The following is a 23,155-nucleotide window of genomic DNA, read 5'->3' as shown; positions in this document are numbered from 1 at the left end:
ACAGATAAGGCTATTGGCCCTGACAATCTCTTGGGCATGGCAGTGGATACACATTAAGGATGTAGCCAATGCAGGAGACAAGGGCAAAAACAACAACTTTGTCAATCAATCCCTTATTCATTACCAATTTTAAAAATCTGAAAGACCTTTTTTTCAAAACAGCTGAAATCTTTCAAAAGCGAAGGAAATCTGTCATAAGATTTTGTGACACTAACAATTTTGTCTTTAACTGAAAGAACAATCACTTGTCAATGGAATAGGAAAAAAATTTGTAATTACTGGATTTTTTTTGTAGGTACTGGCAAATACAATTGGTGTAAAACATACAAAAATCAAGATTAGATTGCAATCAAACCAAAATAAAATCTTTTGCACATTGCAAATTTATCATTAAAAATCAGTTGAACTAAACTCTCCCAAGTATCAAATTGTTCTAAAAATTATTTGCAAATAATTAAGACAAATTTGTTTGCTACTCAATTTTACAAGTTATTTTTAATACTAGGGAACATTTTTAATAGTATTTATCTTTGCATGTAGCTATTCACATATTAAAGTTTTGTTTGCCACTGCTCTCCTTGCTAAAATGCTCTGTCTTTCCGGAAGTTACAAATGTCCGTTCACAAGTTTCTATTTGGGCACTCTGACCACGTTTTATGGTCTTAAAGATTATGAAATGGCAGTTCCTGGTTGGTGCATAAGTCATAAATAACACCAAGTTACGTTTGCAAGTGCAGATGTAAAGTTAAAATCGATGATTTCATTAATTTGTAAATGTGGCTTACAAAACACCAAGTTTCGCATTGAAGCAACCAAACAGATCTTGGACATTTCTCATTCAGCTTATTTTGAATTCTAAGCAAACTCTAATGTTCTTCTTAGCTTAATATTGGAGATCAACATCATTGTGGTGATCATAATTATTGGAGAAGCAGGTTGGGAGGGCCAAATAGCCTACTTCAGCACCTATACATTGCTCTGTTGCACCACTCCAAAGGTGGGTTTATACTACATTGGGCAAAGAAGCCAAAACTGCAGTGTTCCAGTATAGTCTCCAAGACCTATGTAATACAAAAAGTATAAAATATACCTAGGCACACTATTACATCAAAACTTCAATTTTAATGATACAAAGGCAAACAAATTATTTGCTGGCTGTTTACAGTATTCATAAATACATACAAAGAATATAGTTTGCTGATGAGCCAGTGACTGGCGTTCAAAAGGCTTCATTCCAGATTTAGAGTCCTAAATTATACATCTCATTATAAATAGCAAAGATCAAATGTCTACCCCAACTTTAAGGGAATGAAATGTTACACAAATAACAATGCATGGCTGTTAAAGGGAGTATTGTTTATAGTGACGCTAAGAAAATTCAAATCCATGTGAGAGACACCCAGTTACAAAAGTCAAGAGATACCATTAAAAATAGACTTAAAATCAAAATCATCTTTGGACAGATTGTCCTGTCGCTCAATGGTGGTGTAAGACAAATTTTGCATGATAGACATTTAGAATTTTGCCTCCAGCGCATTTTCATATCAACATGTTGCTCAAATCTTTTGGGCAAGTGAATACCATGCTGCTTGATACAAGTATTATTTGGAAAATTTTGCAAAGACACTAATTTTAAAATGGCCATTTCAGTCAATAAGTTCTAAAATGCCAATTTGAGTCACTGAGGACTTTTTTTTCTCTTTCTTCATCAGATCTCCACTTTGTCAGCAGGGAAAACATTTGTTGCCCAGCCCTAAACATCCTCAGTAATCATGAGCTGCCTTAACTGTTATGTAGAAACACTTCAACTGATAAAAGGTTAACAATTTTGAGAAACAATGTAGGAGTAGAACCAAAATTCCATTTTTGTCAACTTCCTCGTGGTGGTATCCCCATGGCCTAGTGGTCTTCTCCTTCTATGTGGTATACATAAAGGCCTTGAACAATGTTGCCAAAGGAACTTCAATGAGATGCTGCAGTGCATCTTGCAGATGGCATATACTGCTTTCACTGTACATCCTCGTGTTAAAAGGGTCCAAACCAAAGTAGTTGTGGACGCAATGCACTCGATGTGCAAAATTCAATTCTGGAGTACTTGACTACCACCACTATATTTTAATAACCACTGTAAAACATACGCTTCATCACTGCTGCTGTTTATGTATACTTACTATTTGGTAAGGTTTTTCCCCATTTAAAGTGGAAGTCACAATTTAGTGTGCTGCTAATTGGTCACCTCTCCAACTTAAGGCCATAAGGGAATGTAACCCAGGTATCTCAAACAAGTTGAGTATTCCTAGTTAAAAAGGTGCTCTACTTTATTTTGACAAAGTATGTTTATTACCTATTACTTCTAATATAGTGTTTCTACTGGGCTACAGTCCAACAGGTTTATTTGAAATCACAAGCATTCGGAGCCCTACTCCTTTGTCAGGTGAAGTCACACTCCAAAAGCACTCCCAAATGGAAGTTGACAAGTGGAAGCATAAAAGTGCCATATTTAAACCAGTTACCAGCAGAGTTAGACAACAATTTCCCCAAATTAAGTTGAAAAGACAAAACATTGTATTAATTGGGACCTCCAGAACCCAGGAGTAAGCTGGTTCATCAAATTTTTAGATAATCAAGAAGTCCACATAATGTAAAAACACATACTAAGTAACAGAAATATAATGCAAGGGACATACACACTTTATTTACAGTATAAATCACAAATAATACTGCAACTTTGCCTTAAATAAAGTTTACCAGCAGAAAGCCTTTTCACTCATCCTCAACTGACTATTTGGACATTGTAGCAGATTGTGAGGAATTGACTCAAAACTGAATAAATTGTTGATTTTTCACGTGGCCATTCAATTGAACAAGTGTGCTTACAGTAAGATAACCAAATTCAAAACTATCATTGAACAGAATAATACAGTAAACTTTATGGTATTTGAAGTATATAATTTTTGGTCCTTCCAGTGGATAAAAAGAACTTAAATACAGATAAAAAGGAAATAAAATTGCTTTGAACAAAATAGTTGTATGAATTATGATAAACTATTTAGTTCCAGAAAAGTTCTGAAAACTGTTTGACTGATCAATTCTTTTCTCCTACACAAATTAAGTGTATTACCATTATTAATCTAAGACATATCCAAAGACAAAGCAGGAACTATGCCCTTACTTTACAAAGTTCAAGATCTTCATGAAAGTGATTTTAGAACATAGAACAATACAACGCAGAACAGGCCCGTCAGCCCTCAAATGTTGTGCTGACCTGTGAACTAATCTAAGCACATCCCCCCCACACTATCCCATCATCATCCAAGATAAGTGTGTAGCTGGATGAACACAGCAGGCCAAGCAGCATCTCAGAAGCACAAAAGCTGACATTTTGGGCCTAGACCCTCCATCTGCTTATCCAAGGACTGTTTAAATGCCCCTAATGTGGCTGAATTAACTACATTGGCAGGCAGGGCGTTCCACACCCTTACCACTGAGTAAAGAACCTGCCTCTAACATCTGTCTTAAAGCTATCACCCTTCAATTTGTAGCTATGCCTCCTTGTATAAGCTGAAGTCATCATCCTCAGAAAGAGGATCACTGTCCACCCTATCTAATCCTCTGATCATCTTGTATGTCTCTATTAAATCCCCTCTTAGCCTCCTTCTCTCCAATGAGGACAGGCCCAAGTGCGTCAGCCTTTCATAAGGCCTTTGCTCCAGACCAGGCAACATCCTGGTAAATCTCCTCTGCACCTTTTCCAATGCTTCCACGTGAGACCAACTGAGTCTCATTCGTTCCCAAACGTTCTCTATGCCCCTCTAACTATTGAGTTCCCAATGACTAACAGTCTTCCTATCCCCACCACTTCCCTTTTGTGCAAGAGGGACAGACTCTGTGCCAGAGACCTGCACCCCAGTGCATGTGTCTGGTAAGTTGTACCCCAGCAGTACCCAAAACAGTATACTTGCTTTTCCAGGGGAACAACACCACAGGAGATCCCTGCATGGATTGCTTTTCCCCCCTTCTAACAGCTATCCAGCTTTCTTCATGTGTAGGAGTAACTACTTCCCTGAAACTCTTGTCTATCACAGACAGATTTTGCCAACTTTTTCACTCCTGCTGCACTTTATTTATAATAATCAATAAAGACCAGTACTGAAATGAAATAGCTGATACAGATTTCAGACACCAGCTTGCCCCAAAAATGACAACCAATGCAAACAAGCTTGATGAAACAAATAACTTGTTTCTGGAATAAATCTTACTTTCAAATGGTTAAACTTTCAAAAGGCTTCAACAATCTGATGTTAATTACCTGATCATCTATGACAGGATATATATTTCATAAACAATTCTAGCACATTTGGCAATAAAAGTGACTGAAATTTAGGTTATGACAACTATGCAATCTATCAAGTGGTTCATATACATACCCTAAATGTTGCCAGAATGATTCTGGTAACCTTTTCTTTCACAGATTCCTGAAGAATATCTGATAGGGCTGGAACAATGTTCAATCTGCGCAGATACTCACACAGCTGTGGACTGAAGGCCAGTAACCAGAAGGAGAAGATCATCTGATACTGCAGCTGGAAGCCACATTTGTGGTTTATAACAGCTAAGATACTGTGGTAGGTGGTGGGGAAAGAGGCAAAAAAGAAAGTTTCAAAGTAATCCTTGCCATTTTTTTGAATGGAATTTCTGATCTAAAATAATTAAAAACCTGTTCAGAATAGCTTATCAATCCACTGTGCATCCCTCCCCTCTAACATGAACTAAAAAAAGTCAAAACAGAACCATGAATTTTGTTTAAACATAAAATGTTGCAGGAAAAACTAAATCAAGCTTTTTTTTGAGCTCACTTGTGATTCACAAGTCTCCTATAACTAATATATCTATTCACATCCAACATCATTTATTTGCCATTGGTGTGAACTAATAAACCCAGTAAGGCTGATGAAAACTAAGCAGTTATGAACTTTTTGATCTGATCTCTGCCAGACTTTTCCTCTGACAATGCAACACAAAATACATTCAATGCAAAAGTTCTCAAAAATATTACAAATATAATAAATCAAAATGTGTACCATTGGGCTAAAATAAAAATCAATTAGCTGAAAACGAGGAAGCCTCTTCCCACTTCACAAGTCCAATTCTCAACCTGGCTCACTTAATCTAGACTGAAAATCTGAATGGCAGGCAGCCAGTCAAGTTGGGTTCACAAAGCCATGGAATCTGTACCCCTGACTTGGGAATGGAAAAAAAAGCTGAACAACTCAATTTTGTTTCTTGGACATGGAGCCAATACCACTTTCACAAGGCTAGCCCATGTAGCAATAACTTGCATCAGATAGTGTTACTGCTTTTAACTGGCACTGTCCACTGAAACATCCCCTCTTTTAAGGAGCAGACACTAGAACCTCAAAGACTCAAACACAAGGTGTATTCATCACATGTATCAATATCCTTTGATATTAATCGCTAGGCTATTAATTCAGAAACTCAGCTATTGTTCTGGGGACCTGGGTTCAAAATTCTACCAGAGATGGTGAAATTCAAATTCAATTAAAAAATCTGGAATTAAGAATCTAATGAAGTCCAAGATTGTCAGAAAAACTCAATTCACTTAAGTGCTTCAGGGAAGGAAATCTGCCATCTTCTACATGCAACTCAAGGGCCACAGCAATGTGGATGACTCAACTGTCCTTTGAAATGGTCTATCAAGCCTTGTATCAATCAAGTTTTAAAGAAATGAGACAGGCCAAAAGCTTGGCATCAACCTAAACAACTGTAGCCCTTTTAACCCTGCAAAACTGGGAGGGCCATCTCAGCCTAGTCAAGCAACAGTCCAAATAGTTAATTCTTCACAATCATATCTTGCAATGTCTCAGGCACCATTATCAGCATCCCAGACATGACCAGTCATACCTAGAGGTGATGGCTATGGTAATTGGAAGAGTGTTGTCCTGGGAGCCCTCAGCATTGAATCCAGACCCCATGAAGTCTTGTGGCTTCGGGATAAACACGAGAAACAAACCTTCCTGCTGACTACCACATATCTACCTACCTCAGCTGATGAATCAGCGGAGTCCATATTGAACAACAGAGGAAGCACTGAAGATGGCAGGGTGCAGAATTTCAATGCCCACCAACAGTGCCTTGTCAGCAGCACTACTGAGGCAACCAGTCAGGTCCTAGAAGGCATAGCTACAAAACAGTCTGCAATAGCAAAAACATACTTGACCACTGCAGACATATCTACCCATGACAATATTAGAAAGAAAGAGTGACCTTCGCACAATCCTTCTGGACACAAAGTCCATCTTCACATTTTACTGTGTAGCAGTATCACTTTCGAACAGATCTGGCAACTCAAGACTGGGCATCATGAGGTGCTGGAGGCCAATGGCAGCAGAATCCTACTTTCTGCAACCTCATGGCTCAGCAGATTCCCCCATTAAAACATTATGATCAAATTAGGGGATTAACCTTGATTCAATAGAGACTTCAGGAGGTAGGAACAGCACCAAGCATACTTTAAAAGATGGTAGCCTGGTGATGCTACCAAACTACTTGCTTGCCAAAAAATTCTACAACCAGACAGATCTAAGCTGAGCAGTACTGTCACATCAAGTTGTGAATGAGGGCGGCAATTAAACAGCTCACTGGAACAGGTGGCTCCACAAAATATATCTATCCTTAGATGATGGAGGAGCCCAGCACATCAGTGCAAAAGGTAGGACTGAAGCATTTGCAGCAATCTTTAGCCACAAGTGCTGAGTGGGTGATCCATCTCTGCCTCCTCCAGTAATACCCAGCATCACAGCCAATTCGAATCGTTCCATGAGATGATGAAATTTTTGACAGCACTAGACATTGTCAAGGCCCATTGCTTGCACAACATTCTGGCAAGTTCTGAAGATTTGTGCTCCAGAACTTGAAGCACACCTAGGCAGTCTTCCAGTAAGTTACATATTGGGCATATACCTTATAATGTGGATAATTGGCCAAAATATATCTTGTACAAAGCAGAACAAATCCAACCCAGTCAGTCAATTTACTGCTCAAATCTACTCAGTCATCAGTAACGTGATGGAAGGGTCATCAGTGCTAGTAATAATACATAGGTTATTAATAACCTATTTAATGACACCCAGGTCTGGGTTCCACCAGGATCACTCAGCTGCTGATGTCATTACAGCCTTGGCTCAAAAACTTGGATGCGAGCTCATTTCTAGACCTGAGGTATAAGCGATAGCCCTGGACAGCATTTGTCAGAGGCATAAGGAGCTTTCAGTGGGAAAGGGGGAAATTTCTGTTTCGGGTCATATTGGCAAGATGGCTGTGGCTGCAGGAGGTCAATCATCTCTCAGCTCTGGGACATCTTTGCCACAGTTCATCAGTAGTGCCCTATGCCAAACCACATTCAGTTGCTTCAATTACCTGCCCACCATAAAGGTCAGAAGTATGAATGTTCGTCAATGATTGCACCAGGTTCTGCACCATGTGAAACTCCTCAGATATTGAAACAATCCATGTTCAAATGCAACAAGACTTGGACAATAGCCAAGCTTGGACTGACACGTCATGAGTAACATTCATGTTACAAGTGCCAAACAATAAAACCTCCAATAAAAGACAAATCTAACCAACATTCCTTGACACAACGGCCTTACCATCACCGATACCCCCATCATCCTCCTGGAGGGTTACCAGTTACCAAAAGCCAAACTGGATCAGCCATATAATAGCGGCTACAAGAGCAGGTCTAAGGCTAGAGAGTGTATCTCACTCCTGTCTCCCCATAGCCTGTGCACCATCTACAAGGCACGTGTCAGTGGTGTGATAGAATGCTCTGCACTTGCCTGGCTAAGTGCAACATTACTCAGTGCCTGACACCGTCCAGAACAAAGCAGTCCAATGGATTGGCATCAAATCTATAAATATCCACACCTTCCACCACCTACTCAGTAGTATGTGCAAGACTGACTTCCCAAGTGACTTCCATCTAAAAAGAACAAGGGCAGCAGAAAAGTGGGAACACCAGCAATTCACCATCCCAACTCAAATATATTGCCATTCCTTCAGTACTGCTGGGCCAAAATCGTGGAACTCCCACTCCAATGTCATTGAGGGTCTATATACATGGACGACAGCTGATCAAGAAGGCAGCTTAACATCACCTACTCAAGGGCCACAAATGATGGCTAACCAGTGACATCCATGTCCCACAAGAGAATAAAAGTATACTTCGTGTATATTTACATTTATTTCTGACAATGAAACGTAGGGTACTTGGCATACATTGAAGGCTAATGAAAGATTTAAATAGGACATGAATTAAATGAAATGGGCAGCATGGTAATGGATACAAAAGAAAAAGTAGTGAAAAACAAGAAATATAATTTAACATTTCCATCATGCAGGGTGTGAAAGAGTAGAAACATTTTAGGATGCAAAGACTCTTTTGAATGTATCAGCAGATGCTACTGCTTGTAGCTACTATCAGGAGATCTATCATCCTATAAACATATTGGTCTATCTTGTGCTATCTGTACGCTGTTAGCAACCAGTGGTATCCATCAATCACTAACCCTCTTTTGGCTGCCCTCCACAAGTCATCTTTTTAGCTTTTCAGTTTTGATCAAATTTCCAAAATACTGACATTTCCTTTGAGATTTTTGTTTGAAAAGAAAAGCAAGAATTATTTTACACTTGCAATTTCAAGTACCTCAAATTTATCTTATGGCCTAGAGTCTTAGTATGCAGAAAACTGAGCTTTCTTGCTGTGAGCACATCTTCACAAAATTACTTACAGCTATCTCTCACTCTCTTACTGCACCACATAATTTGTTATTGCTACTAATTGCCCCAAATAAAGAAACACAAGCACTGTTTCAGTCTGCCTATCTGCTTCAATCTCAATGCTAGTTTGTTCTACAGTTTTTCCCCTCGAACTACCATTTGTTTTTGTTTATTCTTTTTGCAGTTTTTAAATTCATATTCTAAACTCCTAGGTTTTATTGATTAAAATATTGTGAGCCCTTTTGCTGAATCTGCAAACAGTGCAGGTGCGTCACTGTACACAGTTCATTGACCATTTGCCTCAAATTTTACCTGTGGAAGCACATCTAGTTCTGAAAATTTGTTTTGACAATCATTTACAGCCTCATTGTCTCTCGTTCATTAGTTCTATTTTGTTCCAGTCTAGGCTCTGGATAAGCCTCCTCTTGCCTATCAATGTCACACTTCAGCAACATATCTACAAAGAAATTGTGATATACACAAATCAAACACTTAAGTGCATGCAAAATGCTGGTTATTGCTAGGTATTATCAAGGATTGTTGCTAGGTTAGATATTCCCATTCATTCTTACTGCAAGTCAGTTGATCACGAATCTTTGCTTCAAAGATTTTTAGCACTTATTTCTATTCTGATTTTCAAAATTACTCTACTGCACTAACTCAAAGCCTTTAGCGTTCCTTAGCCTCAAGTTGTCTTAATTATACAGACTGGCCTCTTAACATCTACCTTAATCATACATTAACAATATAGATGAAGGCATTAAAAGTAATATGAGCAAATTTGCTGATGACAAAGCTGGGTGGCAGGGTGAAATGTGAGGAGGATGTTATGAGAATTCAGGGTGACTTGGACAGGCTAGGTGAGTGGACGGATGCATGGAAGATGCAGTTTAGTGTGGATAAATTGTGGTTATCCACTTTGGTGGCAAGAACAGGAAGGTAGATTACTATCTCAATGGAGTCAAGTTAGGTAAAAGGGGAAGTACAACGAGATCTAGGTGTTCCTATACATCAATGAAAGCAAGCATGCAGGCACAGCAGGCAGTGAAGAAAGCTAATGCAATGCTGGCCTTCATAAGAGGAATTGAGTATAGGAGCAAAGAGGTCCTTCTGCAGCTGTAGAGGGCCCTGGTGAGACCACACCTGGAGTATTGTGTGCAGTTTTGGTCTCCAAATTTGAGGAAGGACATTCTTGCTATTGGAGGGAGTGCAGCGTAGGTTCACGAGGTCAATTCCTGGAATGGTGGGACTATTATGTGTTGAAAGACTGGAGCGACTGGGCTTGTACACGCTCGCGATTAGAAGGATGAGGTGGGGGGGGGGGGAAATCTGATTGAGACATAAGATTAAGGGATTGGACACTCTGGAGGCAGGAAGCACGTTTCCGCTGATGGGTGAGTCCAGAATCAGAGGACACAGTTTAAAAATAAGGGGTAGGCCATTTCAAACAGAGTTGAGGAAAAACTTCTTCACCCAGAGAGTGGTGGATACATGGATTGCTCTGACCCAGAAGGCAGTGGAGGCCAAGTCTCTGGATACTTTCAAGAAAGAGATGGATAGAGTTCTTAAAAGATAGTGGAATCAAGGGTTATGGGGATGAGGCAGGAACAGGATACTGATTGTGGATGATCAGAATGAATGGTGGTGCTGGCTCGAAGGGCCGAATGACATACTCCTGCACCTATTGTCTACCTGCCAGGACTTTCTGCTACATTCATTCACTTGCCCTGTCAAACACGTTTGACAGGATACAGATTGAAAGATTGACAAGGAAGTATCATGACTCAGCTGTAACATCAGGATTTCTATTCATCTGTAAATGTCCAGCCTTTAGATACTAGCAATACTTCTGCAGGGTCAGAGAAAGACAAATGTCAAAGTTGTGTGGAAATGTTTCATTACCTTTAAAAGGGTGATATAAGTGATAGAGGGCCATCAATTGAGAATTTTCTCTAAAAAAGTAAGATTTTTAAAAATTCCAGCATAGGGAACTGTTGGAACCTAGAGGTGGGAGTAAATGAGTCACAGTAAATTTCAAAAGAGAACAGATGGGAACAAGTAATAAGTGTCAACCAAGCACTCAAGGTGGTACCACTAGGCAACACCTTTTAGCTCCATTCCAGCATCTTCAGACCAATACAGTTTTGCCAAGTTACTGAGGTTATGAACTGTCAGGCAATAAGCCATCTAGGTAGGACCTTAATGATAAGATTATTGGTCCTATCATATTAAGCAATTAAATTTTAGGATCAAGAAACAGGACAGAGACAATATAGGTAAACTGATGGTGTAAGTAGTGAAGGAGTATGATTCTAATTGCTTTATAGACATACAGATGCAGTTGATCAAAAAAATCAGAAAATCAATATTTAAAAGAGGATATCGGACATTTAGGAAGGATATGCAAAGAGCAAAACGGGGCTGGGATAATGCCTGCAACATGGGACAAGATCAGTGTTTTGGGGGGGGGGGGGGGATCTTGGGATCTTCAATCTGATGAACATGACCTAACATCTGTGAATTGAGCCAACATATAGAAAAGGGTATCAAATATTTCTCCAAGTAATTTAATGCCCACCAAACAGTGGTACTTAAGGCTTGGCAAAAATCAGAAAATTAAATATGCATATTGCTAGGAGAATGAAGTGATCAAGGACCATTTCAACCTGCATGACGGAGTTAATCAAACTTGCACCTGTGATGTAGAATAACAACTTCTAGACATGTTTGACTGTTTTCTGGAAAAATAATTCAGGAAACCAACTAGGTTAAAGAACGTTTGGGGTAAACAGTTACCATGATCCAGATGCATTAGTGATAATCTTTCAAAACTTTAGTTCTGCAATGGTGCATGAGGACTAGCAGGTTGCAAGCGTAACCCCAAATGTTTAAGAATGGAGGGAAAGAGGAAACAGTAGACTACAGAACTGTTAGCCTGACATCAGAAGGGTAATTACTGGAATCTATTTTAATAATTATCAGGCAGAGTCAATATTGTTTAAAAAAGTGAAACCATCATTAGCAGGTCTAGCCAGTTTGAGTTAGCATATTACTAGCAAAGCTGAATGTGAACCACAATGAGGATGTGAAGCAGCTTTAACTAGGTCAAATGAGCAGGCAACAGCATGGCTGATGGCAAATAATGTGGTAAATTAGATTATCCATTTGTGCTTCGCTTACCAAGGTGCAAAGTTTCTTGAGCCATGAAAAATTGGAAAGCATTGATGTACAAAGTATGCTTGTTCATAAGTTATTTGATGCTACATGCAGGTATAGGAAACAATCAGTATACTAGTCTTTATTGCAAGAGAATATGGACACAGGAGCAAAAAAGGTCATGCTTTAATTATACAGAACATTACTGAGACTGTACTTGGAGTATTCCGTACCGTTCTGGGCCCCTTGTCTGAAGGAGAGAGTACGTACCACAGCCTTCCCTATTACCCGCAGAACTTGGATGCAAGTTATTTCCTTTACTCTCACCATGTGAATGCATATCGCTGGTTGGGCAACATTTATTGCCCATCCCTAATTGACCAGACAACTGTTAAGAGTCAACCACACTGTTGTGGATCTGGAGTCACATGTAGCCCAAACCAGGTAAGGATGACCGTTTCCTTCCCTAAAAAAGGACACTAGTGAACCAGATGGGTTTTTCCTGACAATTGACAATGGATTCACGGTCATCTTTAGATTCTTAATTCCAGATATTTATTGAATTCAAATTCCACCACCTACCGTGGTGAGATTCAAACCCAGGTCCCCAGAACATTATCTGGGTCTCTGGATTAGCAGTCTATACCACTAGGCCATCACCTCCACGGTTTCTGTGGTTCTGAAGAATCCAAAATCCTCCTGTTCTGTAATTTCTGTAATCTTTTGCCATTTAAAATAATATCCAACTCCTCTATTCTCCTGTAAAGTTACATAACCTTATATTTTCTCATTATATTCTGCCAAGTATTCTCCCACTTGTTTAACTGATCTATATCCCTCAATAGAGTTATCCTCTCAACTGGCCTTCCTACCTATTTATGTGTCATCTGCAAATTGGCAGTTGTACATTCACTTTCCTCATTCTAATCATTATTATTTCTAATTGTGACCCCCATGTGCTAATTTGCAACACTCTGCATATTATAGACTGCCATTCCAAAAGTGCTGCATCCCTCCCACCACACCCACTAATCCATCATCTGTCATCTATTAGTTAGTAGATTTTCTATACAGAATATTCCACCTCCAATGCCATGAGCTCTTAATCGTAAGTAGCCTAACAAGTGGTACCTCAAAATGCCTTCTGAAAATCCAAATTACATCCACTGCTTCAGTTTTGTCTATCCTGCTTGCTGCTGCCTCAGCATTCTAGTAAATTTGTCAGACAATAATCTTCCCTTCAAGGCCATGCTGACTGATATCATGTAATAACAGAGCATTCATTTCCACATTTGTGTGTATTATGCACAATTTCCCCAAAACCATATATTCAGCCCTTTTAAATAAAAGCTGCTACACTGACAGGTTTTTTCCTTCCTCTGGACCGTTCCTCAGGATCTAAAAATTCTTGGAAGATTACCACCAGTTAATTCTCTCTCTCTCTCGCTACTTCTTTTATCTTAGGATATCTCCCTTCAGGTCCTGCAGGCTTATTCTCATTAGTTTCCTCAATACTACTTCTATAGCTATTGTATTTTTTTTTGTGGTTTACCATCCTCGATTTTTCTTTTAAAAGAATGGAATACAGTTTGTGTTTGCTACTGTGAAGACTAATGCAAAGCATTTATTTAACTCAACCTCATTATCTATACATGTTAACTTCAGCCTCTCCCTTTTAATATCTTTAAAGAAGTTCTTTTAGTATTGTGCTGATATTACTTGCATCTTCTCATGTAGGTTTATCTTTTCCTTGGCATGCTTTAAATTTTTCCCAACCACCTATCGCCATCCTTGTATGTTTCTCCCCCCTATTCAATTTGTCACAAGTTATCACATTTCTAAAAGCATACTTAAGTTAAGCATGAGCTCTAACTTCCTACAAATGAATTTAATGGTACAAATTGAATTAAATCCTAAATTGGGGAAATGAGGAACAGCACTATCTGTTGAGACAGACATTAGTACAAGTTGAGCAGCAATTCAAAACTCACCTGAGCCAGGAGTAGGTTTACATGTTAATAACATGCTTCATGAACTCTTATCACATTTGAATGGAGCAGAGTAGGCCACTCAGCCAAGCTTGGTGCTCCATTCAATAAATTCTGACAGATCTAACTGTAACCTTAAATCTGTATTCCTGTTTACTAAACACCCTTCTTAGTGCCCAACAAGAATGTACTTATCTCGGTCTTAAAAATATGCGAAGATTCTGCCTCTGCCATCTTTTCAATCACTCAGGATATTCAGAAAACAATCCAAATCTGCTTTAATAGCTGATCCCTGGTTTTAATCAATGACCCCTCTAGTTCTTAATTTCAACAGGGGAAGAGGAGAAATCTTGTACGTTTTAATCAAGTCACCTCTCACTCCTCTAAACTTCAGAAGATGCAAGTTTAGCTTGTCCAACCTTTCTTCTTAATCAAAATTATTCCGAATGTTCATTCAGTAAACCTTCTTTGAACGGCTCCCAAAGAACTTACATTTTTCCTTAAACAAGAAAACTAATAACAGTACACAATTCCAGATGAGGTCTCACCATTTCAGTTTTCTTATTTGCCGTAAATGCACACCAACCTTGTGCGATTCATGCCAAAGACACCAAGATATCTCTGCATCTCAGGAGTTCTGCTCTCTCACCATTTAGATTCTTTTTTAATCCTTCCTATCAAAATGGACAACTTCACATCACACATTATGCTCCATTTATCACATCTTTGCCCGCACGATCTTTCCATTTTTTTTGGCAGCCTCATGTCCTCTATGCAACTTACTTTCCTATGCATGTTTATGTCATCAGAAAAAATGGCAACCATAGCTTCCTTCCCTTCACTCAAGTCAGACATCTCAAGTATAAATAGTTGAAGACCCTGCACTTTGTGGAACATAACTCATTCCATCTTGCCAACTTTAAAAAAACCCATTTATGCCTTTCGTTTCCTGTTAACTGACTAATCTTCTGGCAATGACAATATAGTACTCCTTCATGGTGAGCTTTTATTCACTTGCAGTGCCACTTTTTCTAAAAAATTTAAGCACAGTAATTCCACTAGTTCCCATTTACGCACATCATGGTCTTACGCCTTCAAAAAACTTCAAAAGTTAAATAGGATGTCCATTTACAAACCATGTCAAATCCACCAGATTATTAAATTTTTCTGATTGCCCTGGTGTAAGTTATTTCATTTCCTATGCGATGATGTTAAGCTAACCAGCTTGAGGTTTCCCATGTTGCCTCCCTCCTTGTCCCTGTTGGACTAAAAAAACCACTATCGTCCAAACTAATGGAACTGTCCCAAAGAGAGGGAATGTATTGATTTTAATTTTCTAAGTTAACTATCTCACTTGCCACTTTATTGCTCTCTCATTGCTACCTAGATTGTTTCTACAGTTTGGCTTCTTTAACATACATCATGCTGAGCCAATATCAAATAACAGAACTGCCTCTCTACATTTTCCAAGCTTCCTACTTATTCCTTCAAATACTGTGTCCTTCAAGATTCATGTCCACATCCACATGTTCCTGTAGATGCATCTTTGTTCTCAGCTAATTAGCATTACGTGCATTCAAAGTTAGAGCTTTTACCTTCATCCCATTCACATTTACAATAAATTTTAGTCTAATCTATTGGCTTATTCTTAGATTCAGGCCCTCTATCAGTTCCATTCTCAGGTGTATCATTTCCCTTGTTGATAATAGTCTCTTTGGCTTTGACTACTCAGGATTTATCTTATCTTCAATTTGTTTCCTTGCTCCCACCACAGAACTTGAAATTCTGACTTCCATAGTTATGTAGCTCACAAAAACAAACAATGGCCCCAGAATGGTTAGGGTGCAAACCACCCCAAAATGAGAGACCCTAATTTTTCCAGTTGTGACAGGGTGCCCTATGAATCAAAAAGTTTGTCCCTCTCATCTTGTCTTAGGTTCACACATTCATCTCTCTAATCTAATCACTCCTTTGTGTATTACCAGAAGCATGTATAAATGAAGTTAAATGGAGATTTTGACTTTTGGAGATTCTGGTTCTTAATTTGGACCATCCCCCTTCATCCTTTCCACATCATTGGTACATACATTAGACCACAACGATTGGACCCTTGCCCCTAACTGCAAAGATCTCTTCAGCCCTGAGCCGATGTTCAGAACCAATGCACAGGCCAGCAACGTGAATCTGGAATTATACTCTTTCCTGCAGAGAGTAATGTTCGTCCCCTTAACTACACTAACCTTATCACCATTACTTTCCTTTTCATTCTCCCTCTTGAATTGCTTCCCTGTGCCACGATCAGTTAGCTCATCCTTGCAACACCTTACTCTCACCTAGCCTAAAAAAATTAACAGCCTCAAGCATGTTGGACAATTGTAAAGGCAGAGGGTCCAGCAACCCTTATCTCCAACACCACAAGTTCCTTTAATTGTCTCTTAGTCACACTTTCCTGTCCATGAATACTGAACAAAATCAGATTACCCAATTCTAAGAGGTTTTGCTGTCTCCTGGTGTAGGCAATACAGGTAACCTTACCCTCCCAATGCATTGCAGATAAAGCTTTGAGCCAAAGCTGCTCGAACTTCAAATATTTTCTGTAGACATTTTGCCTGAAAGAAAGTGTCATCCAGAGCACTTACACATGCTGAAACTATGGCATCACCTGTCCTGCCATCCTTTGTTTTGAACAATTATTCACTTAGTTTAATTATGTGTTCCTTTACAACATTTTAATATTCTATTAGTATGACTACTGTAAGTAAAGCTATGTTAGACTTCAGACAAAAAAAAACTAGCTGCTTCTCCTTAGCAGAAGAGTCAATTCTAGATCAGAAAAGTTAGAAAGAGGCCTAAGCAAAAGAGCACCTCTTTCTCTACTTCCCTTAAGCACTACATCGTAGTTCACATTGAGTTGGCTCGTCCTATGTCCCTAGTTGACTCATTTTGTGGGAACTGTCTTCAGCTGCTTCTTAGGCAAACTCAATTGCTCTTCCTCTGGAGATCTTCTTAAAGCTCTGCCTAATGCCAGGAATGAAGGCTCCCTCTAAGTGGTACGACTGTGCCAGTGCTCTGAGGATCCACACATATCGACTGATGTGCCGATACATTGGCTTCCAGCATCTCCAATCACTGGCATGCTTGGACCTTGGAGATCCATGCAACGGGCTTGGGAAATGAGAGGACATGGGATGAGGGACTACAGTATACAAGTTAAATGCCACTTTACAAACCACAGAAAAACATACGTTTATACAATACACAAATCTAGCCTTCCTTACCCACAGGTATTCATTCAATCTTTTCAGTAATTTTTCCAAGATTTAAAATCATTAAATTCCTAATTTATGCCATTTATATTTCTGTATTTAATGTTGTCCAAATATAGAATGAGAAACTGTAAGTGGAATTTCAAATTAATTATTTGTACCGGAGGAGAGATTGTAACTTACATGGATTGTTGGAAACAGACAGAATTATTTAAAGAAGTAAAGGCAAAATATAGTAAGATTGGTGCACCAATCAATATGAGGTTGTCAAAATGCAAAATTACAGAATATGTTCTGTGGCTCACAAACTGGGCCCCATTTCTGATGCAAAGGTCAGGAAATTGAAAGGGTAGAATAATTCTCCTCTTGGTTTCAAAGTCAGTGCAAGCTTCCATCTTTGCTGGTCCAATCAGTGCCAAATTAGTCCAGTTACTGATAAGCCATCAACTGGCTCAAAGTGGCTGATCATCTGGATGAAAAATGACTGCGAACAAACGAAGATCAATCAAATGGCTGGCAGCTCTCTAATCCAAGCAGTGTACCAGGAATGGTGAGCACTGCCAGGCCTGCAAGCAGAATCTAAAGATGAACATCACTAGATTTGGATTCCCAGGTAAGTGGAAGGTTTTACGACCTGGCCGTCAAGGGAGTTGTTGGGTACAGCAGGGTTGGTGTTACTGACATGTCTCAAATGATTACGCAGTAAAATACCACAGCACTGGGAGGTGGCCCAAAGTTTGGCCAATAAAAAGGGATCTTGATTTTTGACAGCTGGCAACCCATCTCACACCTTTACCTTGCTGTTAAAATATCAATATTGGCAGGTGGAAGTGCACAGCACCCCAACTGTGCCACCTAATTTCATATTCGGAATCTTATTCTGTTTAGTTACGGCACCAGGCTGACTATGCCCAGCATCTTCGTTATAATTGCACTTTTCCAGGATATGCAGCAAACCATTTTTTGTATAACAAACTGCTATTGCAGAATGAATATATTGCCTACAGTGATCAAGCAATTTGCTACTATACAGGAGTATCAAAGCACATCAAATACTTCAGAGCCATAATAGACTACTTGACTAATTTTCCTGTTAAAAAAATTAACATCCTTAAAAATTCTTACCAGTTCACTCCATCAGCTTCCACCCAGGCAAAACGATATTCATTGATTCTTAGCATTAGCTGCAGACAACCTGCCACACATTGCACATATTGGGAGCTCTGAAGTTAGAAAGAAGTAATCAACATAACAGTTCTCTCATCATTTATAAATGAAATTAACTTCATACATCATTTAGTTTTAAACTGCAAAATGACTGCTCAGTAGTCAGCTAAGAGCCATGTACTTTTACAATGCAAGGAAGCAATGCCATATCAAAAATGTCCTTTTGATCAAAAAAATTCAATTCTTTTCCTTACAGTTACAACACATCAATACGTGACATGCCTCCAATCCATGAGTTGTGATTACCCGAGTTGAAGTATCTGTCACAAATTGAGAGAGATTATCTAAAATAAACACAAGTAAAGCATCACCAGTTGTGTTGTAGAGAGATTCAACACTGATCACGATCAGGATTAAAAATTAGTTATTTAGGCAATACAAGCCTTCAACTTGCCATGAAAGATTGTTGATTTGAACTGCTATTTCCGTTTTCACAGATGCTGCTGACTTGATCAGTAATTTCAACTATTTTTCCTATCTTAGGTTCCCAACATCTATGGCATTTTGCTCTGGTACACATGTTTAATTTATTGCCACTTCTCAACTACAAATGGCCCATCTGCACTTTGCTCCAACAGAACTTCCAGTTGCATCTTCAACCACCTTGCACTTCCATTGTTTGATTTCCTTCGGCACATTTGATCAGATATGCACCAAGTCCCAGTGAAATCTCCTTCCTCAACCATCTTTGAGAAATTCTTAAAATGCATTGACCTGAAACATTAATTCTATTTCACTTCACAGATGTTGCCTGGCCTGTTGAATATGTCCAATTTTTCATTTTCACTCTACTTGTACACTAAATTGTGATTTCATCTGTCCATGTTAGAAAAGTAACTTAAACACTGGCAAAGCCAACCGTAGACTAAAACTGAATTTTAATCTAAAAAATACAGTGAATACTGTTAATATCCCTTATCACAGTGAGTCTTACCCATTATCACTCCTATTCCATTTAAGATAGGAAAGCAAAGCTTTTTCTTTAATAAACATCCACTTGCGCTTTACTATTCAGTAAGCTGCACTGACTGGCAGAGTTCTTACCTTCCTAACTGCAGACACTTTTGGTCTTTGAAGGCATAAGAAACCAACAAATTGACCTCTATTCAGACACTAAATCCATTGACAGGTTCATTAAGATGTCAGTTATTGTTTCTAATTCACATTTATTTCAATCTTGGTTTCGCTAGGTTTTCTGTGTGCAACGAAATAAATCATAGCCACAGTAAATATGTACACAAAATGCTGAACACGCACCTGATTTAGTGTCTACAAAAAAAAAGGAAGGCCAGACAATAGTTTGGCTGTAACATTTCAGATGTCTCTAGCAAAAAAAAGAATGCCAAGACCTGTAATATGTTTGAACAACATTCTTGTGATAAAGGGAGTACTGTGTTGTCAGCTGACTTAAACTGCAGCCTCGTCCATTTGTTCCAGTATCTCAAGTCATTGTTTGACAGAATCTGGATAGCGGTCATGAAAAACTATTGAAAACTCAATCTTAAAAACAGATCAAGTGATTGTTCATGACAAAGGATTAAAGAAAGTAGTCATCATATTTATTGGTTAACAGTAACTTCCAACATAAGCTGCAACATTCAGACAATTGCATTGCTACACTTGAAACCTTAGGCAGAAGCAGCTATAAATATACTCTCTAGAGTCTCTAATTTGTAAAAATCAGCTTATCAGACATCCAGGAGGGCAAAAAAAGTTTTAATTAAAAATTGAGACAACCATAACAATGCTAATTTATTCGAGCAACAAACTTTGCTCCGTTACCACCAACTTCACCCATCAAGGTCTCAAGCTGAACCAAACAGTGTCTAAGCTCTATGTTCTACTCAATGTTGAGCTGACAATTCAACCATATGCACTCTCCATCAGCAAGATCAACTACCTCCACAATTTCATCCATTTCAACCTCCAACAATTGGCTGCTGGAACCCTCAGCCAAGTATTCATTTTATTTCAGAGATGATTAAATGAAAATGCTGGAAATCTGAAACAAAAAACTCAGGCCAGGTGGCATCAGTGGAGAGAAAAATAGAGTTAATGCTTCAAGTTCAGTAACACTTCAGAGCTGGCTCTAAAGTCTCTAATTTAGATACTGAGTGATCAGTCCCTATTTAGTATTTAGTGTTATTTTACTACATATGGCCTCAGCCACATACAAATAATTTTTGACATGCAAATTGCAGTCAAAAAATATTGACTACATATTAAATGTAGGACAAACAGCAACCTCTTCAACTTAAAGGCTGAAGTCTTGTACAAAAATAACTGAAGTGCTGCTGGAAGAACTCTTGTTCATTGATCAGGAAAAACTGTCTGAGGAAGGGTCACCAGACTCAAAAGCGTTAGTCCCCTTAAAAAAATACTGCCAGACCTGCTGAGCTTTTCCAGCAACTTTTCATTCATGATTTACAGCATCTACAGTACTTGCGATTTTTATCTTGTTCATTGATGCCTGTATTTGTTTGGAGCTATTTAGCTGCCATTTAGTGCTTTTCTATAGTCTCAGTATTTTGGCTTGACAAATGTCTGATATCAACCCAACACTGGTTATAATTCCAAGTCCCCACCATCGCCAAACTCCTCTGCTCAATGTGTTATCTTGGCAGTGACCTCTCCATTTTCAGGAATGCTACATTCCTGAAAAGTGCAACTTCAAGTGAAGTAACATTTTCTGTGAGAATCAATGTTTCATTTAATGTTAAAATTGACCACACGCACTCAGAACAAAAGTTGAAATGCTATACATTCCTGAACACCTTCATAAATAAATCTTTACATTTAAAATTTCCATTTATACTGTAAATACCAAAAATTGCACTTACCCACAATTTTAAATTGATGAAGTTCCATTTAGTGACAGCAGTTTGTTGGTGCAATTAGCAGGCCCACAGGCACCCAAATCTTAGCTTAATTGGTGGTGAACAGTGACAAGGGACTTTAAGAACAAAAGGCATAAATAGGAGCCAGGAAGAAATGGGACCAAAAACAAAGGCAAAAGCAAATGCAAGTTTTTGTGATCCTCCTTGCAGGAAGAAGTTGGTACTTAGATTGTTTTTATATCCTTCTGTGGTACAAATTTCCCATGCTCAGCTTCCTGTTTAAAAAAAAACGCTACCTTTTTAGTATCTGGGAATCCTTGACAAAATCAGGAGCAAAAAGGGAAATCGGGCCGTCCAGCACGCCCTTGATGCCTCTTGTTTCATGAAAGGAGAACAAGACTTGATCAACTCTGTTGAACACTGGTATGGCTCAGATACCCTCTCTGGCATGGTGGTCTCTTCTGGTAGAAGATAGGGTGACAACGTGAAGGGCTCACTAGCCGTTTTTACCTGGATCCACCTCTCACACAGCTAGGATTTCTGTTTCTCCAGCTCTTCCACTGACTTTCTGAATAGTGAAGCTCTTCTGCATTGGCTGTGCTCAGCCACTTTCATATCTTGCTTGCAGATGTTATTGCAACCTAAGTACAGAAGTCCAATGGATTGAGACCCCTGTGGCTAGTTCACTATACAGGTGATAGTTGGATTGCTGTACAATCATATCATGATATTAACCTTCAAGTCACAAGCCTTATTCAATGTGGACTCTTTGCAACCAGCCATTAAGAAAGCCAATATGCTGCTAAGATGGTCACCAAAATCAGGGCTCATCTCATGTATTTAAAAACATCCCTTCTACCTTAAGGGCAAAAAAGGATACAAAGAGTTGTCAACTGTACTAAACCTGACTGAAATGACTTTTGAACAATAAGAAAACAGGAATAGGGACACGGCCATGCAGCTCCAAGGCTGTTCCACCATTCATAGCAGGAATGTGGCTGATCTGACATTACGCACATCTGCTTTCCTGCCCTTTCCCCATGACCCTTGATTCAAGTAAATTAAGAATCGGCCTTAAAATATATGCAAGGATTCTGCCCTGGAGCTTTATGGTAATGATTTCAACGATACTCAATCCTCAAAATTCCTCATTTCAGACTTAAGTTGGCATCCATTTATTCCGAAGCTTTGCCATCTGGTCTCACATTCCCCAAAAGGAGGGGTATACATTCTCATTATTTACAGTAAAGTCCCTCAGAAATCCCATATGTTCCAACGAAATCATCTCTCGTTCTTCTAAACTCCAATGAGTAGACACCCAACCAATTTAACATTTGCTCATACAACAATCCTTCGAATACCAATGATCATCCTAGTGAACCTTTTCTGTTCTGCCTCCAATCAAATAAGGGGACTAAAACTATGCACAGTACCATAGGTAACAAGGCGTAGAGCTGGATGAACACAGCAGGCCAAGCAGCAGAGGAGCAGGAAGGCTGACGTTTCTGGCCTGGACCCTCCTTCAGTACTGTAGATGCGGTCTCACAGAAATTCTTCCCTACGCTTGTATTTCAACAGCCTTTGAAACAAAGGTCGACATTTCATGAGCCCTCCTGATTACCTACTACACTTGGGCGTTAGCTTTGTGTTTTGGGCAGAAGTACCCAGCACCCTCAAGTCCTCTTGCAGGTTTTTCCATTTAAATAATACTGTCCCTTTGTTCTGCCTTCTAAAAAGAAGTTTGCATTTTCCCACATTATACTCCATTTGCCAACTTCCTGCTCACTGATTTTAACCTATTAATATTTCTAAGCTGTTTGCATCCCTCTAGCAATTTGTTTTTTCCATTGGTATCGTCTGCAAAATTTGGCGACACTACATA

General features: G+C 39.0%; 1 protein-coding gene across 2 annotated transcripts in view; it reads right to left on the bottom strand.

Annotated features, from left to right (window-relative positions):
* atp6v1h (ATPase H+ transporting V1 subunit H) overlaps nucleotides 1-23,155 on the bottom strand; it is a 127,030-nt gene that overhangs the window by 46,495 nt on the left and 57,380 nt on the right. For both annotated transcript variants that reach the window (XM_048529381.1, XM_048529382.1), the window contains exons 8-9: nucleotides 18,335-18,432; nucleotides 4,428-4,620 (exon numbers count right to left, since the gene is read on the bottom strand). In XM_048529381.1, coding sequence (XP_048385338.1) covers nucleotides 4,428-4,620; nucleotides 18,335-18,432 — 291 coding nt within the window. The remainder of the gene's footprint in view (nucleotides 1-4,427; nucleotides 4,621-18,334; nucleotides 18,433-23,155) is intronic.

The sequence above is a fragment of the Stegostoma tigrinum genome, chromosome 5 (genome assembly GCF_030684315.1).
Source record: "Stegostoma tigrinum isolate sSteTig4 chromosome 5, sSteTig4.hap1, whole genome shotgun sequence".
Classification (NCBI taxonomy): Eukaryota; Metazoa; Chordata; class Chondrichthyes; order Orectolobiformes; family Stegostomatidae; genus Stegostoma; species Stegostoma tigrinum.
This window is presented reverse-complemented; position numbering and strand designations above follow the sequence as displayed.